Source organism: Equus caballus, chromosome 3, assembly GCF_041296265.1.
Source record: "Equus caballus isolate H_3958 breed thoroughbred chromosome 3, TB-T2T, whole genome shotgun sequence".
NCBI lineage: Eukaryota > Metazoa > Chordata > Mammalia > Perissodactyla > Equidae > Equus > Equus caballus.
The window spans coordinates 117,875,784-117,899,551 of record NC_091686.1 but is presented as its reverse complement, the minus strand read 5'-3'; the positions used below and the strand labels follow the sequence as shown (position 1 = coordinate 117,899,551).

General features: G+C 40.8%; 1 protein-coding gene and 1 long non-coding RNA gene across 4 annotated transcripts in view; one reads left to right on the top strand and one right to left on the bottom strand.

Moving 5' to 3' along the window:
* Window positions 1-23,768, top strand: part of LOC138923521 (uncharacterized) — a 61,952-nt gene that overhangs the window by 19,467 nt on the left and 18,717 nt on the right. The window lies entirely within an intron of this gene.
* CLNK (cytokine dependent hematopoietic cell linker) overlaps window positions 5,791-23,768 on the bottom strand; it is a 154,540-nt gene continuing 136,562 nt past the window's right edge. For all 3 annotated transcript variants that reach the window (XM_001499285.6, XM_070262704.1, XM_070262703.1), the window contains 4 exons: window positions 22,335-22,468; window positions 21,000-21,077; window positions 16,419-16,574; window positions 5,791-9,561 (listed from right to left, as the gene is read on the bottom strand). In XM_001499285.6, the coding sequence (XP_001499335.3) occupies window positions 9,415-9,561; window positions 16,419-16,574; window positions 21,000-21,077; window positions 22,335-22,468 (515 nt within the window). In that variant the 3' untranslated portion in view covers window positions 5,791-9,414. The remainder of the gene's footprint in view (window positions 9,562-16,418; window positions 16,575-20,999; window positions 21,078-22,334; window positions 22,469-23,768) is intronic.

The following is a 23,768-nucleotide window of genomic DNA, read 5'->3' as shown; positions in this document are numbered from 1 at the left end:
TTACTTTTTTTAAATTAATTTTTTTTTGTTTTAGAATAGCTTCAGATTTACAGAAAAGTTGCAAAAATAGTACAGAGAATTCCCCTATACTCCACTCCCAATTTCTCTTATTGCCAAGAACTTCCATTATTTACATCTTGCAAATATATTTGTTACAATTAATGAACCAATATTGCTTCATTATGATTAACTAAACTCTATACTCCATTTGAATTTCTTTAGTTTTCACCTGTTGTAATTTTTCTGTCCCTGCGTTCCATCCAGGATTCCTTATTGCATTTATTTGTCATGAGTCTTAGACTCCTCTAGATTATGACAGTTTTTCAGACTTCCTTTGCTTTTGATGACCTTGACAGTTTTGAGGAGTGTTAGGTATTTTGTAGAATGTTCTCAGGTTTGTCTGATATTTTCTTCATGATTAGACTGTGATTATGGGTTTTTGGGAGGAAGACCACAGAGGTAAAGTGCCATTCTCATCACGTCATATCAAGGGCACATACTGTCAACAGGATTTATCACTGACAGTTGTTAAGCTTAATCATCTGGCCGAGGCAGTTTGTCAGCTTCTTCCAATGTAAAGTCACACACTTTCCTGCTCTTTCCATGCTCTCCTCTTTGGAAGGAAGTCACTATGCATAGCCTACTCTTAAAAAGTGGAGAGTTATCGTCCACCTCCCTGAGGGTGGAGTATCTACATAAATTACTTGGAATGCTTCTGTGTGTGACATTTGTCTATTGTTCATCATCTATTTATATCAATGTGGACTCATGGATATTTATTTTATAGATTTGATTGTAATCTAATGCTATGTTATTTGTTTTGTTGCTCAAACTGTCACATTGGGAACTCTTTCACTTGGCTCCTATGTCCCTTTGATATACCCCCATCATTGTGCAGTTGTTTTTGAGCACTTCCTTCCTTTCTGGCACTACAAGATGCTACAGGCTCATCATATATGTTCCCTGTCCCAGCCTGACAATCAGCCATTTCTCCTGGGAGCTCTGGTTCTCTTTATTGGAGAATATTAGAAATCAAGATCTGGGCACTGGGTGTGCTAGTTGCGACTGGGGTGTCATTGCCTCTAGGCCCTCTCAGTGAGCAGAGCTTGCAACTGTGTGTGTGTATAGTAACATGTATACACACATATATCTGTAATTTTTTCTATATTTATCCATATGTATCTATATTAAGCAAAACATGAATTCCTACTGATGTCTCCAGCTCTAAGGCGGTGTTACATGGCTCATTCTGACTTTATCAATCTCCCACTCTAACAGGGAGAAGCCTAGCTCCCACCATCTGCCATTCATTTACTTATTTGTTCTATTCCAGTTTGCATGTATGCAGGATGCCTGTATACAGTTACGTGCATGAGAAATAACTTTACCAGCTGGAGTATGGTGCCAATCTGTAGTTCTTTTTGTCTTTAGTCTTGCAGTCTGCACTCAGTTCTCAAGTTACTTAGGTCAGCATCTTTTTTCCCAACTGATTTGCTAATATTTTGTTAAGGATTTGTGTATCTATGCTTGTGAAGCATATTAATCTATAATTTTCTTTCTTTGTATTGTCTGTGTTAGGTTTACTTGTTTCTTTATTTACTTATGATTGGGTTTATACCAGTCTTATGACAAGAGTTGGAAAGTGTTCCCTCTTTTCTATTTTCTGAAAAAGTTTATAAGTTTACTATTATTACTTCTTAAAATGTTTGAGAGGATCCATCATAGTTGAGAGCTTTCTTTGTGGGAAAGTTTCTAATTTCTTTTAATGTGAAGTGTTATTCAGATTTTCTATTTCTTCTTGTGTTAGTCTTGTATCTGTGGAGTTGAATTTTTCAACTTCACTGGAATAAAGGTGCTTCTGATATCCCTTTAATGTCCTTTCAATGTCTGTGGGATCTGTTGTGTTGTCCCTTCTTTTATTCCTTATTAGTAATTTGTGTTTTCTTTTGCTTATGTTTTTGATTACTTTAGCTGTTTATTAATTTTCTTAATCTTTAAAAAAAACCAACTTTTGTCTTTGTTGCTTTTCTTTGTTTTTTTTTTGTTTGTTTGTTTCCTTGATTTCTGCTTTTTATTATTTCTTTCTACTTACTTTGGGCTTAATTTATGCTTTCTTTATAGCTTAAAGTGGAAACAGGTACTTGATTATGGATCTTTCTTTTCTAATATAAGCATTTAAGGCTTTTAAGGTATAAATGCTTATATTAAATCATTATATTTGAAAGATAGCTATATCCTCCAATTTTGGTATTTTGTGTTTCATTGTCATTGATTTTGAAAAATTTTTAGATTTTTCTTGTGTTTCCTTCTTTGATCATGAGTAGTTTAGCAATGTGTTGCTTAATTTCTATATAGTTGGAGATTTTTCTAGGTATCTTATTGTTATTCATTTCTATTTTAATTCTCCTTTTTTTGGCTAAGAGAATACAACTTATATTTTTGCAGTCCTTTAAAATTTATTGAAACTTGTTTTAGGTCGCAGAAGATGGTCCTTCTTAGTGAATGTTCTGTGTGGAATAGAAAAAGATGTATATTCTATATTTGTTTTGTGAAGTAGTCTATAAGTGACAATTAGGTCTAGTTGGTCGATGGTGTTAAAATTTTCTATAGCTTTATTCATTTTTGCTTGTTTACTCTATCAATTTCTGAGAGATGTGTATTAAAATTTCCAACTATCATTGTGGTTTTGTCTTTTTTCCTTTTAGTGCTTTCAATTTTACTTCTGAATACTTATTTATCTAATTACCATTCTATTCATATTTCATGGATTCAATGTCTTATCTCTCTTATCAGATTAACTATATTTCTCTTTGTAATTTTCTTCTCCATTCCACATCGTATCTCTCTCTTGTGTTTTTTCTTTTTCTGGTTTATAGGTTTCGTTTAACGCCTTTCATTTTAGAAGCTCTTCTCTAAGATCTTGACTGTTCATATTTAAGAATGAGGCACAAAAATACTAGCTGGAACCTGTGTGTGCATGGGTGGGGCTTCACTGTAGAGTGATAGAGTGGGGATCTGCTCTTTTGTTGGGAACCAGCACATGTCAGTATTTGTAGCAGAATTACTCTCTTCTGTCAGTTTCGGGTGATGATTCTGTCTGCTCCTCCTGGGAACCAAGTGTTTAAGAGGCATTGGAGTTCTATAAATTTAGAATGAAATTTTCAGTTAAACCCTAATTTTTGGCATAGCACATACTTCTCATTTTCAGCAGTACCTTATATGCTTAATTCTAAATATTTTCTGGAGATGTGTTCTCTGATGACCACCTGGGTAAGGAAGGGATAGTAGCCTGTGATTCCTACGGGAGGGATGCTGGTTATAACTGATTCTTATAGTGACCATCCATGAGTCTTCTTTTCACCCAGTCCTTAAGGGTAACTTGTGACTCCAATTTCTGAGCCTTTCCAGATTTTTGTAATGGGAACCACTTGTTTCCTGTTGAATTTTCTCCTAGCAGGCTTACATTTTAGCTTTCTCTATTTACTCAGTTACTCTTTGTCCATTTAATTTCCCTCATCCAAAATTTTGTGGGCATCTCTCTTCTGCCGTATTTTCTTCCATTCCCTTTATCTTATGTTCTTGCCTTTTCAATTCCTTTATTGTCAATGTAGTGGAGTTTCCAACGGGATCAAAGATAAGTTCATATTTAGCCATGTTTTCATTGGAAGTCTTACTGCAGTGAGAGTGTACATTCAGAATTTTACTAAATACTGTGAAATTGCTTTCCAAAGTGCTGTTCTGAATCATGTTTGCTTTTGTCAGTCTCAGCCTGTTGATAGTGATGGTATTGGCTAGGAATGGTTGTGGGGACTCACCTGGGCCCGCACTTGTGCAAGCTCCCACATACATTTCCATGACTGGAGCCAGTGTTGAGGCTGGACTGGCCCTTGTGGTTCTTATTATGGTAGTAAGACACACCTCAGCAACAACCATCAGGGAACTTTGAAAGAAACAAGGCTTATTATTCACAAGTCCAAGGCCACACAGGAAGGTTGAAAGAAAAGAGAGAGAGTGAGTGTGGGGGCCTGGGGATCTGCCTTTACTGAGGTCAAGGGTGGGGTGCCTAGGAATTTGCTGGTTTGCTGTTGGTGAATTTACAACAAGAATGGGAATTAAAGCACAGGAAGGGAAAACCGGGGTCACTCAGGAGGTCAGTTAACTAGGTCACCAGAGCCGAACTTCCTGGGTGGGGCGGCCTGGCTCTTCGTCTAGTTGTGTAGCTGGCAACGTGTTTACTCAAGAGGATGTCTTTGAAATGGATGCCTCTGCAATCAAAAGCTCAAAGTCAGGCACTTACATTACAACGAAAATGCTAATTGTCAGGTACCTACCCTGCAATGTTTCAACTAGCAATTGAGAATTTTTATTTCTTTGCATCCTCACCAGCTTTTGATACTATCTGAATCTTTAATTTTGACCACGCTGATGGGTGAAAAGTGCTATACAATTGTTATTTAATTGGCATTTCTTGGCTATGGTTGTAGACGTAGCTTTGTAGACGTCAGATAAGCATGAAGCCTGAGCATGCTGGGGAGGCTCCTGGGTGATTGCTTTTTGTTTCAGCAAGTCTCTCAGTAAGCACAGAGGAAGGGTTTAGGATCCATTTGTCCCTTTTCCTTTCATCTAGTGGGCAGACAGGGAGCTCACTTGCCATTCCCATGGAGGTTGCCCACTCTCCTGGCCTCTCTTTAAGCATTCTGGCTCAAATCTCCCTCGATGTGGGTCTGTTGTCCAGCACTGTGGGGTTGGGGACCAGAGAAGCCATACTTCCATCTCCTGGTCTGCTCCATTAGGCTTCATGTCATTTGTCCTTAAAGACAGGTCCATTCCATGACAGTGTCTGTTGGCATCCTTGTGTCAATTCCACCACTGTCCAGTTATGATAGCAAGCCTGGACATCTTAACTCACAAGGCAAAGAGTTGGCTTTTGTTTTTTTCATTTTTTGCTTATTTATATCCTTAGCTCATTCTTATATTAGGCTGTTTAAAGCCCTTTTGACTTTGTCTAACTTTTGCAAACATTTTAAGTTTTAGTGTAATGAACCTATCAATCTTTCCCTTTATGATTTATGTTTTCATTTTTTTTAAGAACTGTTTCCCTATCCCACAGACAAAAGAATTATTAGAAGAAAATGCAAGACTCAATTTAAAGTTTGCTTTTCACTTTTAGCTATTTGCTCCATGGAGAATTTGTTTTTAAATATGACTTGAAGTAGAGACATAATTGCATTTTTCTCCCATATGGTGAGCCAATCTCCCCAGGACACTTACTAAAGCATTGTCCTTTCCCCGTGGATGCCGCCTCTATTGTGTTCACTTACCCACGTGGTAGGTAAATTGCTGCTTCCCTAGTGACTAGAATGGCCTAGAATAGTGCCCTAAAGATAAGAATGCTCAAAAATAGACGGACGAAGTGTCTGTAATTCTAAAGCTTGCATTCTAGAGGCTTCCTTCAATTCTGCTTGAACATCTCCCCTGGGCAGCCTTCCCTGACTGTCCCCTCCCCAGTGCATCCATTTCTGTCTGCCAATACAACGGTGGGACGAGGGAGAGAATTACCGAATCTATGTTTCTGAATTGCGTGATTTTAATTACATGTGTACTTTGCCTGCCAGGCTTTTAGCCTTCAATCACAGGAATTGTGTCTTTTTCATCTTTATCCCTCAAACCTAGCATAGGCTAGTGCTCATATGTCAAAAATTGATCTAGAAATTTTATCGTAAATTTACCCTGAATATGATTTCAAAAGGGCTTTAGGGATAGTAGGGCATGAAACAAACAAAATTTAACTATATTTTAAGTTTCTTTATTTAATACTCAGTTACAGAGATAATATGGCATTTAATTACATATTTGCTTTCATTTAGGTTAGCACAGGTGTAAATCATGAGTGTTCAAAAAAATGTAAATATGCTTAGCTAGAACAAATGTTACTCAGGATAAAAAAATAGATAACAAATATAATGCTAATCATATACAATATGGATCATCCTATAAAAAATGTGTGTATGTGTACACACACGGCAATGGGCTAAATTTGACAATGGGGAAAATTTGGATTCTTCTATAGTAATTAGAACAGAATATTCAATTTCAGCTATGATGTGGCTACTCAAACACAACACCCCCACCCCTGCCATATAGCCAAGAAGGAGAATTTTCCATTGAATAAATTTGGAAAAATTTAAAATTTTTTGGTTCAAAACTTTTTAAAGCCATCTCAGATAAGCTTCATCAAAATATCTAATGTTGGCCTCACTCACAAGCACTCAGTGATAAGTATTAAAATGGAAACACAACAAAGTAATGGGAAACCAACTTAGATTATCTTATTATATACCTGTTGTCTGTTTCTCCCACTAAATTCACTATAATTCCAACATTTACAAGAGCGCCTAGCAGCGAATTCATATGCAGTGCACAAATAAGTGCATCAGGTATTACTAGAGAGGAAGAAGACATAAACTGACCCAGAATGGGAATTACTTAGTCAAAAAGAAATATCTGGAATGTATAGATGCTATAATCAGATAAAGCTAAAATTCCACTGCTTTACTGAGGCTGGGTATCAAGTGACACTTTCGAACTAAAAATGAAATAATACTTAAGAGGGATTAAAACCCTCTGGAATTTGGGCATGCCAAGGCCAAATCATTGAGCTTTCAATTTCAGAGCCAATAAGCAGCTAGACCCTGAATAGGAGAGTTGTGTGTGAAGAGCTTGTTTTCAGCCACGACTATGTCACTGTAAGATTTTTGCCAAGAAAACATAGTTTCCTCAATTATAAAATGATTTAAGAATACCTTCCATGCCTTCTTTACAGAACTGTTGTAAGAATCAAGTACAATTAAAATTTATACATCCTTATTCTTTAGTAGTCTATTACAAGCAAAATGTCCTTATTGTAATCAACACTGAAAACCAGAACGTCACTATGGCAGGCATGGAGGTGGGCCATTTGCATCTCCCTTGAAAGAAGAACCTGCTGATCAATAAATCACCTGACAGCCTCAGCTGCAGCGCCTTCTAGATCTCCCATGGCATTTGAAGGCTGTGTTTTTCCTGGGCAGTCTCCGGTAATGGCTTAGCATGGTGATGTACTAAGACCTGGCCACTTCTGCCCACTATGGTACTCTCTCCTCTATGGGCAGTCTTTGCTCTGGATATTACCAATGGGCTGGCCAAGACTCTCGCAGAACTGCTTCTCAGACTGGTGCTTTTCCTACTCATTCCTCCCTTCTTCCCTCTTTCCTCTTATAGGCGTCAGCCCTACGTCCCAGCCTGAAGGCTCTCCCTGTCTACTCCTGTTCCTTCTCCCCTTTATCTTTCTCAGGCGTTGCCTCCAATAAATGTTTGCACTTCTAACTCCTGTCTTGGCATCTGAGTTCCAGAAGACGTAACTAACATGGTCTCTCAAATCCCAATCATCTAAAGCAATCCCTGTCAATATTTTGAATTTTTTATTTCTTTCCAGAGATTTTCATATGTATAAATGTTGTGGGCGTTTTATTATAAGATGGTCGATTTCTACTTCTTTTTCCTCTTAGCATCATATCATGCATTTGTGAACAAGAGGTGATAACATATTTTTGGAAACATAGACCTCATCAGATGCTAACTAACACCTAATGCTCATTTACTTTAACAACAGCAATGCTTGAGGAGACTCAGGAACATTTCTTGAGAACATAGCATTGAGTAGCACAGCCCCAGGGAATAAGCAAATCAGAATGATCTGTAATCTCCCAATAGCTTTTGAGGATGAAGGTCAGATTCTTCCTGCACACGTGCCTATGGCCTCTCTGCAGAGTCTGTTTCCACACTGGCCTGGTTTTGCTGAAGTCCGGTTGAGAGTGACCAGCAACCACAGTACCTTCAGCTCTGAGCAGTCTGCTCCTCGGTAGCCAAGCTCCAATCCAAATACTCTTGTGTGTGGTTCGTATGTTATTCTGTGCAGCTGCACTCTAAGACAGGCTCAGCTGGCGATCAAGAGTTCCAGCTTTACAAGCAGCTTCTGCATCAAATCTCCTGGTCTAACTTAGAGGCATTACTTCACATTGCCCTTGTGAAAGGAGAGAACCTGGGCAGTTGGTGGGCTGGTTGGTAGATGCCAAGAGCTCCAATCAGAGTGCTCATTGTCTGCTTTTTTAGAGAAACACTGGGCATCGTTGGTATTGTTTTCATTGATATCTCTTACCTTCCTATTCTGTTGATTTTACTGCTGCATTAAATCTACAATTACATAAATACTCCGTAAATTTCACATCTAGGCTTTGGTAACATTTGAAGTCATTATATACATTAATTTCAAACAGAATTCTTTTTTTTTTAAGTTTACCCCACTATAAGAGTTTATTTATTTATCTATTTCAATGTGGGTAAATCTGTATTTTCAAATTGTTTCTTTCTCTCTTTCTCTTTAATTTAGCTTTTCAGTTTGATTATAAAATCCCACAGGGAATGTAGTTGGGAAGATGTGCTTGAATGGAGCCAGGCAAAGCAGATAAAAATCTGGGCTCTCTTCTTAGATTAAGATCAGTAATCTCTTTGAGCCTCAGTTTCCTCATCTGTATTGTAAAATAGGAATAAAATGAGATCCTCGTAGCCTTGAGAGGGGACAATATTGTGACATGTGCAATGTTCCTGCCAGATATTAACACTAATTAGAGGAACATTCTTCTCTTCCTTTGAATGGAAGTCCACAGGTAGAATTTAAAAAAAAACATTGTACTTTCGCTCAGACTTAAGCTTACTTCCTATTATGAATCTGCTAATTCCACTTTTTTTTACAGCAGCTCTAAACAGTCTGCTAGAGACTGGTCCATTGGCCGTTTCACACCATAGTCAAAGCATTTCTGATTTCTGTCTTTAAAGTGATATTTACAAGTGTTCTTGTTTTCCACAGCATATCCCTTTCCTATAATTAAGTTTCCAGGATGACAAATAGAGCTAACATTCACCAACATCCTTAGCATAAGGAATCACGTAGACGATGGAAATTCACAAGTCCAAACAGTCCTGAAATAAAGAAAAGGCAGTGCTGGGTTCTTTAAAGAGCGTAGATTTGGGAATCTCACCTAGGCTTCTTGTGTGCTAACTGCAGACATTTAAGCAATAGCTTCTTGTAACCTCTGTTGCTGGTCAGTAACATGAACGTAATGACCATGTTTATAGTTTTTTCTTTAGAAGATACTTTTTAAAAGTTAGTTTTAATTTTTGCATCTTATAAATATCTCTTCTGTGGTTTGAGCTTTTAAACTCGTGATTGATTTTCTAATTTCCATTATAGAATGTTTTTCTTTTCTGTGAAGCCAAAGAAGAAATCCCTTAAAGCCACAGAAAATAATCTTTTGAAATAAATGAAAAACGATAGAGGCGTTGGATGCACTGAACTGAAGATAAACACAGGCCAGGCTACCAAGGTGAGAAGAGTCTGTTGAGAGGGAGTGGCCGAGTCAGGTAGCACTGTTCCCTGTGGACCCCAGTTTTATCTTTCCCATCAATTAATATAATAGGAAAATGCTTGTAGTGTTCAATGATGTCTTCCACCGAATCAAACTTCTGAAACACAGAAAAGAAAGTTCATGAAAATTTAGATATCTATCTTTTGTGTCTGTAGGTTAAAAGTGTAGCCTAAGATGCTTTGTTTTACTTAGAGAAGAAGTTAACTTATTTAAATTCTTTGGAGGCCCGCCCGGTGGCTGACTGGTTAAGTTCCCACGCTCCACTTTGGTGGCCCAGGGTTTTGCCAGTTCAAATCCTGGGTGCGGACCTAGCACAACTCATCAAGCCATGCTGAGGTGGTGTCCCACACAGCAGAACTAGAAGGACCTACAACCAGAACATACAACTATGTACTGGGGGGCTTTGGGGAGAAGAAAAAAGAAAAAGATTGCAACAGATGTTAGCTCAGGTGCCAATCTTTAAAAACAAATAGAATAAAATAAAATTTTTTGGATTATAAAGATGTGTCAGAAAGTGATTTTTTAAAAAAAGGGATGTGGCAAACAAACTCTAGAAGGATGAGTGATAAGAATGATAAGATAGGGGCTGGTCAGTGGCACAGCGGTTAAGTGCACACGTTCTGCTTCGGCAGCCTGGGGTTCACCAGTTCAGATCCCGGGTGCAGACATGGCACTGCTTGTCAAGCCATGCTGTGGTAGGCATCCCACATATAAAGTAGAGGAAGATGGGCATGGATGTTAGCTCAGGGCCACTCTTCCTCAGCAAAAAGAGGAGGACTGGCAGCAGATGTTAGCTCAGGGCTAATCTTCCTCAAAAAAAAAAAACCAAAAAAACCTATAAGGTAACATGGGAGAACACAGGGACTTGGGAAGACCAAAAGTGAACCCTCTGGCAGCTCTCTAAGCTTCCCACCGGTGGAATGTTCACCAGAACCGGGTCAGGCTGGTCCAGGTGCACTCTGTTGTGACCACATGTTCCTATGGTAAGCAATTCAGCTGAGTTAATTACATAGCAGTCAACCTGGAGCATCTGTGGCCCTCCCTTACCTTGACACCAACTGTGACAACCCAAAATGTGGACGTCAAGGCCTGACCCTCACTCAGTAAATTGGTGGGAAAGGCCTGCAGTGAACTCTCCCTCCTGTAAACCCCTCTTGTAACGAATTCCGGCATAAGCAGAAAGAACGGTGACGACCACAGGGCTGCGGGTCATTCTTAGCCAACTTAAGCTTCCTTCCCTGGGCTTCTTGTGAAATAAGGAGGTGACAGCAGACCATTACACTTTTATGTTTCTAGAGATGTACGGATAAAGTGCTCTGGCGATTTAATGGAAAGTGAGATTATTTCAAGTTTAGGAGAATCAGCAAATGCTTTGTCAAAGATAATAGCCCTGAAATGGGCTATACATTCTGGGTGATTCTAGGTAAGTGGACAAGGAGGGCTTAATGATATTTAAAGCAGAGGAAGACGGTGCACAAAGACAGCTGTTGAGAACACGTGGGCATAGACGGTCATTCTGATTGGCTGAGCTTGGATGAGTTCTTGAAAGTGGATATAGGGAGATAAATAGGAAGAGCTTGCACAACCTGACTTCTACGCCTTGAGAGAATGTTGATCCTCCTCAGGAACCCTGGGAAGTGAGCGGGGCGGGTAGAATGACCTTCCCTGAAGGGCTAAGGAAACTCTAGCTCGGAGACACGGACTGGGCTGACTTGCTCAGAGGTCACGTGGCTGGAGGACCAGGACCAGGAATGGAGGCTGGTTTTTCTGGATTCGAGTCTGTTTTTTCCTATATGCAACTTTGCCTACGGCTTTTGACCCCGGTGCTCCAACAGACCAGGGTAGAGATGACACAGCCTGGAGGAAGGGAGTCCCGGTGGGGGGAGGGGGGACTCTGATTCTGCTTTTGTGTTGAATGCTCCTGCCTCTGCCCAGTGCGGCCTAGCACAGAAGGATTCACAGGCCTTAGGGACACCCAACAGGGAAGGAGACTGTCAAGGTCCCTGTCCTCACGGAGATTACCTTCTGGTGGGGGCAGGCAGAAAATAATTTCTTATACAAATACATAATTTCGTGTAGGGATAATGTGCTGTGAAAGTAATCACCTTTGGGCTCGAGAACCTCACCAGGCCACCCGGGGGCTTCCCTTGGAGGCTGCCTATGGCTTCTCGGAGGGAACTAATTTTTCCTCAGGGGAGCGCTCAGTTGAAACGCTAGAAAACTGCACCTGCCATGGCCTGGCCTCCTTCCTGCCACCTGTGAAGCAAGTAAGCATCACATGGGGGAAAAATCTTGGAGAAAGAGACGTGGAGTCATGGGTCTCCTAACACGGACCAGTCTTGGGTCTGCTCCCTTCCTGTCTTTCCTGGTGACTGAGTCAACAAACCTCCCCCCTTCCCACCTGAGCTCATTTGAGTTGGCTTTTGCTTTTCTCACTGAAAGCGTCCTAAGTAAATCTGTAGGCCACTTGCCCCCTGAGCCTTTGACTGGGTCTGTGGCAGAGTTTTCAATGAGATAAGCTATCTGTCCGCCCCTAACAGGTATATAATGACTATTGGTTGCTACCTGATGCTATGGTAAGGTGGCTTCCCTGTTGTCACTGGGAAAGTAATTTTTCTGCTACTGAAGTCATAAGTTAAGGGCCTGTGGAGATCAAGTGCCTGAGTTCCAAACAGGGCTCTCCCAACCACTAGCTGTGTGACCTTGGGCAAGTTTCTTACACTCTCTGTCTCAGCGATGGTAATATTAGGACCCACCTCTGAGGGCCATTAGTTGAGTTGATGCATATCCAGCATTTAGAAGAGAATTCAGTACACAGTGAGTGCTCAATAAATGTCAGGCATTATTAGGACCTTTTTCCTTCTAGGTTTGCCAAGAATATGATGAAAGAGCAATGAGGTCACCAGAGAAGTTTATAGACTATCATTGTAAGCTTTTAGGAAGAAAGGAAATTTTTATACGTCATTTCCAGTTATAAACTAAGGACAGAGTTTTCTTGCTCTTTCTTCCTACTTGACACAACAAAAAGTGATTTATGGAAAAAACTTTTCATGCAGAACTCTTCCACAAAATTGGTTAACCCACATTACCCAAAGGAAATCATCTTTCCTGGTGTTAATCTTCAGAGGAAAAATGCTTGCTTCACATTCTTATTCCTGTTTTCTTGAGGATGGTCCCAAAATAATGAATTCAATGTTAATTGTTTTGGTAATCTACAAGGGTGACATTTTGTATAAAATTGTAATTTTAGCAAGTCATAGGAAGCAAGCGAAACAGGAACAATAAATCATACTGTCATTTCTTATTATTGACTTCTAGCAATAGGCTCACAACCCATATATTACCCTAAAGAGCCTTGTAAAAAAGATTATAATTAAGCTCTTATTTTTGTATTAAACGATTTTTTTTTCAGGAGGACAGAAAATGTCATCCTAATGTTAGATTTTAAAATTTGTTTAAACCTTTTTGTTAGCCCTATATACCAATTGTGGGCAATGTTTCACTGCCAGAAAGGTAAATAACTCTGTTTGGGTATGCTCATAGGGGTGAAAGAAGGAAAGAGAGAAAAAGAGAGAGGGAGGAGAGAGAAGCAGACAGAAGAAGTGAGAAATAAACCCATGGGTTCATTGTCTCTGTCTCCTACTCCTTAAAGTTTAATTTTTCAAGTAAACATCCGTCATAATTTTCAGCAGCTTATCACACACATTTGTAGGACCCGGGAAAGTCTGATGGCTGAAATTGCTCCCCTCTACGAGCTGTCACAGAGATGTTGACAAACGTGATGTCTAAACCTCGGGTGCAGCGTTGAGGCGTGCTGCAGGTGGAGCGCTGAGGAAATTTGTGGCAGGTGCCTCTGGCTGGCCAGGGCTGGTACTCTACGGCTGGCTCCATATTTCCAGTCTCTCCCTGCCTCTCTCCACGCAGACAGGCACAGATTACCGGGGGACCCCCTCGTTGGCTGGGCCTCTCCTGTACTCCACTCTGTGTACCCAGAATGGAGCGTTGCCTCCAGCACAGTGCAGGCATTTGTCACCCCGTGCCTGGCACACAGTAAGCTCCCTGTAAGTGTTACCGATTCTTCAGCCAGCACTTTGCACTGTTTTCAAGCCGGCTGGGGACTGTTTTGTGTTTGGTCATGATTTTATCTGAGACTGTATGAGGATGTTAACAGATTTGCAGGCCACCTTGAACCCCAGCTTTACCATACGGTAGTTGTGACCATGGGCCAGTTACTTAACATTTCTGTGCCTTAGTTTCACCATTGATTAGATGAAGATATTGGCAGCACCTACCTCACAGGGTTGCTATGGGGATAAAATTGTTCAAGTTAGTTAATAACCATTGACGGCACAGAATAGTGTCTGTGCGTAGTACGTGTTTGTGAGTGTGAATAAATAATATGAAAAGGAAACTCTTGCCTGGGATGCATGGGAGGAGAAAATTTTGGAACACAAAAGGGTCTTCTTAAAGTAGGCACTGGAATCCCTAAGGGGTCCTCAGCGATGATAATTAGAGCCACTCACCTGGAAGCTGAGAGTCTAATCTCTGGGCTGTCTGTCATAGATGACCATTTACCTGCCGAGGCAGTCAGTGAACCTGTGATGATCTGATTAAATGCTATTAGGATGTTATCACAGAGACACTGCTTCCTCTTTTCTTAGCAGACCAGAGTATGGCATGGTTGGGGAAAAAAAGCTGTAACCTCTTTAGGTCTCAGTTTCCTCACTGGTAAAAGGAGTTTAATAAGGCGTCCTTCCCTGAGTTTTTGCGAGGACAAATGCGAGAGCAAATTAAACAGCATCTCACAGAAGGCCCCGCACATGTTAGGCCACATGATTTCCATTTTCTGTAGTCTCTAAGGAAAAGGAATCCTTAATTCCAAGAACTTGAAAGTTGTATAAACCTTTTTTTTTTAAATGAGAAATTCTATAAGTCGGAAGCAGGTATAGTACGATAAAGGGAAATTGAGCTGGAAAGTCCATTAACAAGAGGTATCTGGTTGAGGGGAACTATATCCTAGTTATTATGATTCAGTCATAATAATGAAAATAGAATAACTAACATTTACTGTGGACTCGATTCTCCCAGGCAGGGTTCTGACTGTTTTCCATTCATTAACTCACTAATCCTCATTACACAAGCAAAAATGGGCTGCTCTCTCTTGAGTTTGGCCGTAACACTTTCTTAATGTGGCTCTATTTAGCAGATTTAGGTATTAATCTAGATATCCACTCATGCTCTCCTTTATGCCCAAACTTTTCCAGGCTGTAGCAAAGGCCGGTGGACTGACCCCTCGGGAGCCCGGCCAGTGCAGAGCACACCTCTCCAGCCACGTGTGATTCTGAGAAAAGGGCTCTGGATCAGGCCCTGGGTTTAAGCTGGAATCTTCACACAGCTGCTGATAGGATTTTCACATACGTGCCTTCCTGGAGCATTTTGGCAGCCCTGGCAGTATGCCTTATTTTGATATCTATTGAAGAACAATAGATATTTGTGTGAAGATTCTAGTTTCATATCATATTAGTTTTCTTGGGCCTCTGTAGCAAAGTACCACAGAAGGGGTGCAGGGAGCTTAAACAACAGAAATTTATTCTCTCACAGTTCTTGAGGCTGGAAGTACAAGATCATGGTGTCGGCAGGGTTGGTTTCTTCTAGAAGAGCCCTCTCCTCTTGGCTGGTAGATGGCTGTCTTTTTGCTGTGACTTCACATCTGTGTGTTTCTGTGTCCTAATCTCTTTTTATAAGGACACCAGTCCTTAGGGGCCACTTACTGATCTCATTTTAGCTTAATTGACTCTTAAAGACCTTCTCTCCAAAAACAGTCCCATTCTGAGGTTCTGGGGGTTAGGGCTTCAACATACGAATTTGGTGGGGGATACAATTCGGCCCATAATATATACCAACAGATAAAATTGAGGTCTGGAGATGCTAAATGAGAATCATTGAGTTATAGAAGTCTAGACTTGAAAAGAACATTTACATTTGAAGAAACTAAAGCCCAGAGAAGTTAAGTGACTGGCCTGAGCTCACATCCTTGGTAAATAAATGGTGAGTCGGAACTTGAACCTTACTCTTCCCTTCCCTTCTCTTCCCTTCTCTTTCCTTCCTTCCTTCCTTTCTTCCTTTCTCCATCCCTCTCTTCCACTCTCCCTCCCTCCCTTCCTTCCTTCCTCTCTTCTTTCCTTCCTAGAAGAGTTGAAAGAGCAGCCTCTCCCTGCCCTCTCACTCCCTGTGTGTCTCTAGCCATTTACTTCATTTTCTGAGCCTCAGTTTCCCTATATCTAAGATAAGAACAATCGCTATGTCAAAGAGTTGCTGAGGATGAAAATGAGATAGTGCAGACAGACCAGGCCTAGCACAACACATGCAGTGAAAATCAATCTCCTTTCTCTCTGCTTTATTCATACAGTTATTAATGAATGCTTTAACTGATGCATTCCTTTACCCAGCTGACTATCAGCAGATCTGTACTGAAGGTGGGCATGCTCAGCATAGCACTGAATGCTGTGATTGAGCTCACATTCAACTTGGGGACACCAACCTACCGATTCCTCATGCTCACAGAGGCTGTCAGAAATGCGTGCAGTGCGAGTTAAGCGCCGGGGCAGGTAAGGAATGTGGCATTAAAGTGGGGTTCGGTGGAGGCCTCCTGGGAGGCTGAATTTAGATGCGTCTTGCAGAATGAGTTTTCTCTAGTGGGCAAAGCAGGACAGAGGGTGCATGGAATGGTCAGGATAGACCGCTGGCCCCGCGAGCTGAAGTGTGAGACGTGTGTGGGGATGCTTGTGGACAGGCCTGGCAGGACTAGATGACATTCTCCACCTCCAGGGCGGCGCTCTTTTCTCCTGTCCTGCAGTTACGGGGATGTGGAGATGACTGGGCTAGCATCCCCCAAACTCTCCCCTCACTTGTTGTCTTTGGCCTGGAAAAGGGAAACCGTGAAGTTATGCCCACCTCCTCTCCTCTGAGTCCTGTCCCCAGCGCAAACTGCCGATTCCTCTCCAGGAAGCGGATTTTCACATTGTAGACTTTGTTCCCATAAAACACCGCCAAGACGTAGGGCTCTGCCCTGGATTTCGTGGAACAGTCTCGGACCAAGAAAGTACCATCCTGAAGCAAAAGGAAGGAGGATTATCTTCTCAGGAAAGCCAGCGTCCCACCCTCACAATGTTGGCAACAGCGATGCGTGCCTGTGTGAGATTCCCAAATGGCTCTAATTTTTGGGAAACCAGTTCTTTATTCAATTTAATTCAGTAAGTATTTAAGGAGTGTCAGTATGTATGAGGATTCTTGTTATGTTCTGAGAAGTCTACCAATCAGATCATGACACCCCATCTTCCAAGTCTTTCAACATCCTCTACTCAGCATCATGCCTACATCATTTGCATGACGTTCATGGGTAAATGCAGCAACCTGTCTTGTGGTTTTATCTCTCATCGCTCCTGCAGTCTCTGGCCTCTGCATCCTGCCTCCAGTCAAGCCACCATTTCCCAAAGGTGCCGTCTTGTTTTTGGGCTCCCAGCTTTCACACACGCCACCCCCTCTGCCTGGAGTAACTCCCTCCCCCTTGCTGGGTGTGCTTCCCTTCATCTGCCAATGTTGACATATATCTTGTTCTGCCTGATGCTCAGGTATTATTCCAGGAAAAGTGAGAGCCATCACAGGCTTTGAGCAGGAGAGGCTTTTAGCATATAAATTGGGTCTTTGTGTGGGGAGATGTCAATATAGGACTACGGTCCCCAAAAAAGATGCGGGGCTTCACAGTCATTGATATTAAAATGAGTGGAGAGACTCTGAGGGAGGAGAAAATTTGGCCTGGGTTGAGGTAGAGGCAAGTGCAGGGCAAGGAAGAGGAGACAGAAAAGGAATTTAAGCAGACGTCTGAGAGACAGAAGGAAACCCAGAAGCTTCGGTGTGACAGAAGCCAAGGGAGGAGAGGGAGGCTATCCAAAAGAAGCTCAACAATGTGAAGTGGTCTGAATAGCCAAACTGCATGGAAGCAGAAACAACAGGGAACAGCAACCAAACACACACATAGATACAGAGGACAGACAGGTGGTTCCCCGGGGAAGTGGGGGAGGGCCAAAGGGGTAAAGGAGCACGTGTACTGTGATGCATGGCAACTAGACGTTTGGTGGTGAGCATGACGTGGTCTATACAGAAGGCGAAATATACTGGTGTACACCTGAAATTTGCACAATGTTTCCTCAATAAAAAATACATAAAAAATTTAAAAAAAGAAATAATCAGGCACACCCTGGGGAATAGCTCAGGATGAAGGTCTGGTCATAAAAGGCTAAGAAATGGAGCAGTCCTCCTGAACATAAACACACCTACAAGCGCTAGTTTTGTGCTGACATCATCTCATTTATGATGAAAAATACTGAAAAATCTGTCACTGTGCTTGCATGGATTATTGTATAGATGGTTATAAATGATCCACAAAGAATAGATAGTAAGATCTGTAAAGAATAGACCTAAGTAGATGTGTGCAGCACTTACTATCTATTCATTATAAAGATGGATATATATAATAATTCATATTTATAATAGTTATATAGAGACTATATTTAATACCTATATTTTAATATATAATTATATTCTATATTATTATATAATACATGTTATAACTAACACATAGATATTATAGATAATAATGGTTATAATACTATATAATAATGTTATAAATACATTAAAGCTATAAATAATACTATAAAACTATGGAGATGTTATGATGATTGAGGCTTATTGAGAATTGCCCTCAGGATGCCAAGCACTTTACACACATTATTTTGTTTGATATTTACATAAAATTTGAGGAGGTGTTTTATCCCCATTTTGCAGGTAAGGGAATTAGGATCTAAGAGCTTAAGTGAATCCCCCGAAGCGTCACAGCTAGTCAATGGAATACCTAAAAGTCAAGCCCAAATTCTTGCTCTTTAAATATACCAGCCCCCAAATACATAAAATGGGATAGAGAGATTTTCTGGAATTTGTTCTGCCTAAAATATTCAGCTGCAATTGAAGCCTTAAGACTCAAGCACAGAACATTGCCAAAGATAGAGAGGGAGATGAGGCCAAGATACGTGACCAATTTTGGGATTTATCATTTTAAACTCTGCGATGAGTTTGTCACAATAAATCTGGGCAATCCTGTGATTTAAATTAAATTATCCTTTATAAATGGGAAACACATTTTGGTGATGCTAACTGAGACAAACAGAATAGGAAAATATGAAGTTATTCAACTGAGACTCTGTTTTCTCAATGTTTTTTTCTGGAGGAGGCAGAAACAGGCACACAGAAGGGGTCGGCGGAGGGAGCATTGACTGAGCGCCCAAACGTTGCTGGAAGGACATTACGTGACCTATACATTGCTCTTCTAGCACCACGCACACATCGGCATCTAGAAGCAGGCCTTCTAAGAGCAGTTTTTCGGTTGAGAAATAGGCTCAGAGGGTATGATGGCCCATTTGGTACTATTAGCCAAGAAGAGGAACGCAGGTTGGAGCTGAGCCTCCACAAGTCCAGCACACTGCTCCACCATTCTACCCAGCAGAGATTAGCATGTGGGATTCCCCAGGGAGAGGGGAAGGAGGGTCCTGGAGGCAGGGCACCACCTAACCACACGTGGGTCCCCATCTAGAATGTAAAGAGCTTTCATGGCTACTAAAGGCAGCCGTGATTTTGTGAAAAGAGCACTGATCTGGAATACAGGTTCTGCCACTTTCTCCACCTTGTGACCCAGAATCTGACTTAGCCTCAGTTTCCTCATCTGGAAAATGAGATCCTTCTATTTCTACCTATACGTTCAAGACACTTGGTTTGCAACTGTGTTAATTTCCTACTGCTGCTATAACAAATTACCATGAATTCAGTGGATTAAAACACAAATGTGTTGAGCCAGCCCTGGTGGTCTAGTGGTTAAGTTTTGGTGCTCTCACTGCTGCAGCCCAGGGTAGTTTCTTGGTTGTAGAGCCACACCACCCGTTTGTCAGTTGTCACACTGTGGCAGCAGCTCTCATAGAGAACTAAACTAACAACTGGGATACACAACCATGCACTGAAACTTTAAAAAAACAAAAACAAGAAAACCCAAAAAACCCCCACAAATGGATTCTCTTACAGTTCTGGAGGTCGAATTCTGATATGGGTCTTACTGGACTAAAATCACGGTGTCGGCAGGGCTGGGTTCCTTCTGGAGGTTCTAGAGGAAAATCCGTTTCCTTGCCTTTTCCAGCTTCTGACTCATGGCCCCCCATCTCTGACTCTGACATTCCTGCCTCCCTCTTATAAGGACCCTTGTGATTATATTCAACCCACCCAGATAATCCGGGATAATCTCCCCATCTCAAGATTCTTAACTTAATTACACCTGCAAAGTTCCTTTTTCCAGGTAAGGTGACACGGTCACAGGCTCTGGAGATTAGGATGTGGACACCATGTGTGTGGGGTCATTGTTCTGTTTACTATAGCAACTTACATATAATTTATCTCATTTAATTTTATAACATCAATTCTGAGAGCTAGATTTTATTAAAATTTTATTAGATACCTGTCATTACTCACCCATCCACTAATTAACTAACTTACTCGTTTTGTATTTCCTCATTCAACCATGACCATTTAGTGTTTAGTTGAGGATAGGTTTTGATGTTGCATTGACCTTGAGAAACCTTCTATCACTTCTAAACAATCTAGGATAGTTCTCTGCACATAGAGTAGTTGCTTAATATCTATTCCCTATTTGTGATCATAGTTATAGCAGTCATTTGATCCGATCGCAAATACTCCAGGTCTTCTCTCCTTTTGGTCACATGGTATGTTTGTACTTCCTCACCCCCTTTGAAGTTAGGTCTGGCCAATGAAATGTGAGCAGAAGTGAAGTGTTAAGAGCCAGTGTGTGACTGGTGTCAACACACATTGACATGGAGCCTCCAGCAGTCTGGGTCTCCCTACCCAAGCCTACCTTGGACATGAAGTGCAAGCAAGAAATAAAGTTTTGTTATACTAAGCAACTGAGATCTTGGGGTTGTTTGTTACTATAGTATAACCTATCATAGCCTAACTGTTACAGCATTTATGGTCTCTGCTCCTTTCCTGAAGAAGTGAGGCATAGAGACCCAACTCCACCTTGGGCAGACCATTAGTAAGGAGACGAAACTTGAAGAAAGCAGAAGGAGAGCACCTTCCACGTGACCTCCATTTATAACCCAGCTTTCATATTTGATTTCCAAAATACCAGCTCCTTAGGGTTGATTTTATTATTTTCAATTAACAAATAAAGAAAACTACACTTAAAGATATAGAGGGACTTGAGAAAGTTACACAGCAGATAGACGACCCAACCAAGTCTCAAATCTAAAACTCTGTTTGAAATCCCCCTTCCAATTACAACCTCCCAGCATTGAGAAATACAGGGCAATGCAGGAACTATTGCATCAAAGCACACTGCTTGTTGCGTCCCGTGCCTACGGTCAGGAAACCATAGGATGGCTATAGAAGCAATGAGATGGGCTCTGTAGAAGGCATTACCTGGTTCTCCTTCATTAATACCTCTTCTACTGCCTGGCGACTGTACTCTCCAATGTACCATTCGTTGTGCTGGACATCCTGCAGTAAAGGTTAAATGATGAATATCTTAGTGTCAAAGGGAAGTACTAATTATTAATTAATTAATTAAAATTTACATTTGTTCCACCAGTGCCAAGTCACAAATTGATTTATTGTAGATATGCAGTACAAAAATTTTATCCCTGGATCTGGAGATAGACACAGAAAAAGTAACTGCAGCTTAGGAATTATGAAATTGGCATGACAGAGTTTGCCTGTCATTGAAAGTAATCAGAAATTTCTCCCCACCGATTGAGAAAGGCCCCCCGGCGCCAAACTCGGAATGGATAATACGCTTTCTATCTATCAATGCTTTCTGCATCTGCACTGTGAAGCTTATTGAGGTGGGATGTATATTGTTTGTGAAGCCTATGTGGCCCTACTCATCATAAACATAGCAGGGGAGGGAAACACAGGTAGAGATTGTGAGCATCTTTATGCCACATGCCTGACGTCACTTGCGGTGGAACTGAGATTTGAAACTTTGTCTGTCTTGTTTTTTTCCTGAGCCCAGGAAACAGATGAAGGACTAACAAGAATACATCTGTTATCCATTTGCATCCCTCCCTCTGTACGTCTCCTCTAGGGCGGGACCCTAACCTCAGCATGTTGTCTGGCATGTGATAAGTACTCAGTAAAAGGTGTTGGACTGTTCAAATGAAGTGAGTATATGATATGTGGATCTTCTGTCGGAAAAAGAATTGCAGTATGCAAATCCCTGTTAATTCTAAAGATTATTGAACAGCCTAAAATATAAAACACCATTTTTTGGATTAATTAAAAAAAACACACTGAGAATCTGGAAATATGCGAGTTAAAACTCCGGTGAAAGAGCAATATAAAATGTTATATAGCAAAATGCTTTTTAAAATATTAAATATGTAGGGGCTGGCCCCGTGGCCGAGCGGTTAAGTTCGCGCGCTCCGCTGCAGGCGGCCCAGTGTTTCGTTGGTTCGAATCCTGGGCGCGGACATGACACTGCTCATCAAACCACGCTGAGGCAGCGTCCCACATGCCACAACTAAAAATGGACACACAACGAAGAATATACAACTATGTACCGGGGGGCTTTGGGGAGAAAAAGGAAAAAATAAAATCTTTAAAAAAAAAATTAAATATGTAATATATAATGGTATGTAACCAGAAGGGGAAAAAAATTAAAGCCAATTGTGATGATCTTTTAGCCGTTGTTCAATAAAGCTCTATTTAGATGTCAAGTTCATCTAGAAAGAAGTTGCAGAGATGTGTTTGGTTTACCTTTTCATCAGACCTTGCGGGGAATGTTTTTCTCCAGCTTGTGTTTTTATAGTATAGCAAATTTTCCTGAGAGCTGGAGCTGCCTGGAGACTGACATCTCTGAGGAGAATGGGACTGCATGCTTTCTTTATGATCTGGGAAAAGTAAATGCACATTTCAATATGATCTCCTTACTGTCTCAGGCCACCTCCCTCCAACAAGGAGCTGGAACCCATTACTCCTTCTTGTGTCTGTGGCAACCTTTTGGTCTACACCACACCATCTCCCTCGGGACACAAGTCTCCTCTGGATTGTTCTCTTCTTCAGCTTTTGCCCTTTCCTCTGTCTCTAGGGCATCCAAGCAATCTTTTAAAAATGTAATTCTGACTTTGCCAACCCACCGCGGTAAAAATCCTTCCATGATTTCCTTTACCTCTGGAAGAAAATCCTAACGTTTATCGTCTGTCAATAGTGCCCTGAATAATCTTTCTCTTCTTCTTTCTCCATCCATCCATTCATCCATCCATCCATCTACCCATCCACCCATCCACCCATCCACTCATCCCTCCATCGCTCCCTCCATCCCCCATTGTCCACTCTAGTCTGGCCATAGTGAACTTTGTTCAGCTTCTTAAACAAGCCAAGCTCGTTCCCAACTCAGGAAACGGCATGTTTTTTTTAAATTGTTAACTTGAAAGAACAACATTTGTTTTAATGGAACACCACTTTTTTAACCTGAAAGAATGACTGACAGACAAACTATGGTTATTCAAACTTGGGCATTTGGCAGATGTTGTATTATAAATAAACAAAGTGAGCCTGTCACCTCATGGAAAATGGCACAGTATTTGTTGCCAATAATAAAATTAAACTTTTCAAGTATGAATTGGAATTTGGAAAAACTTGAATCTGCCACTCTGACATAACAGCATCCCCACAGTGAGAATTTTCTGATGAGATTGGGGGTGTTACTTACAAATGTGATTTTAAAAAATGTTACATCCTGAAATATGTTAACATTGGAAAGACCTGCTCAGCTCCATGAATCATTATTTTTCAAGTGACCAATGCATGATGCTACAAAATCATGCCTGGGTAAAAGATTCTTTAAAACAGTGAGATAGACCAATAAATTTTAAAGTGACCAAATGCAAAATAATTCATTGAAAGGGTTTTGATTTCACATGGTTCCTAAGCTTTAAGATACTACCACTCGTCAAGTTTTGATCTGGTATTTTCTCTACATTCTTCAATGAAACTAAGTATCTAATGCATATCATTCCAGTAAATGCTAATAGAATATGAATTTCAGGAAATTAAAACCACAAGGAAGGAGTGAGGTGTTAGGAGGAATACTAAACAAAAATATTTATAAATATGGTAATAATTTAAGGAAAGAATTAATTGTAAAAAAAATCATAAAGCCTTGAGGGCATAAAAACAATATGAAAATAA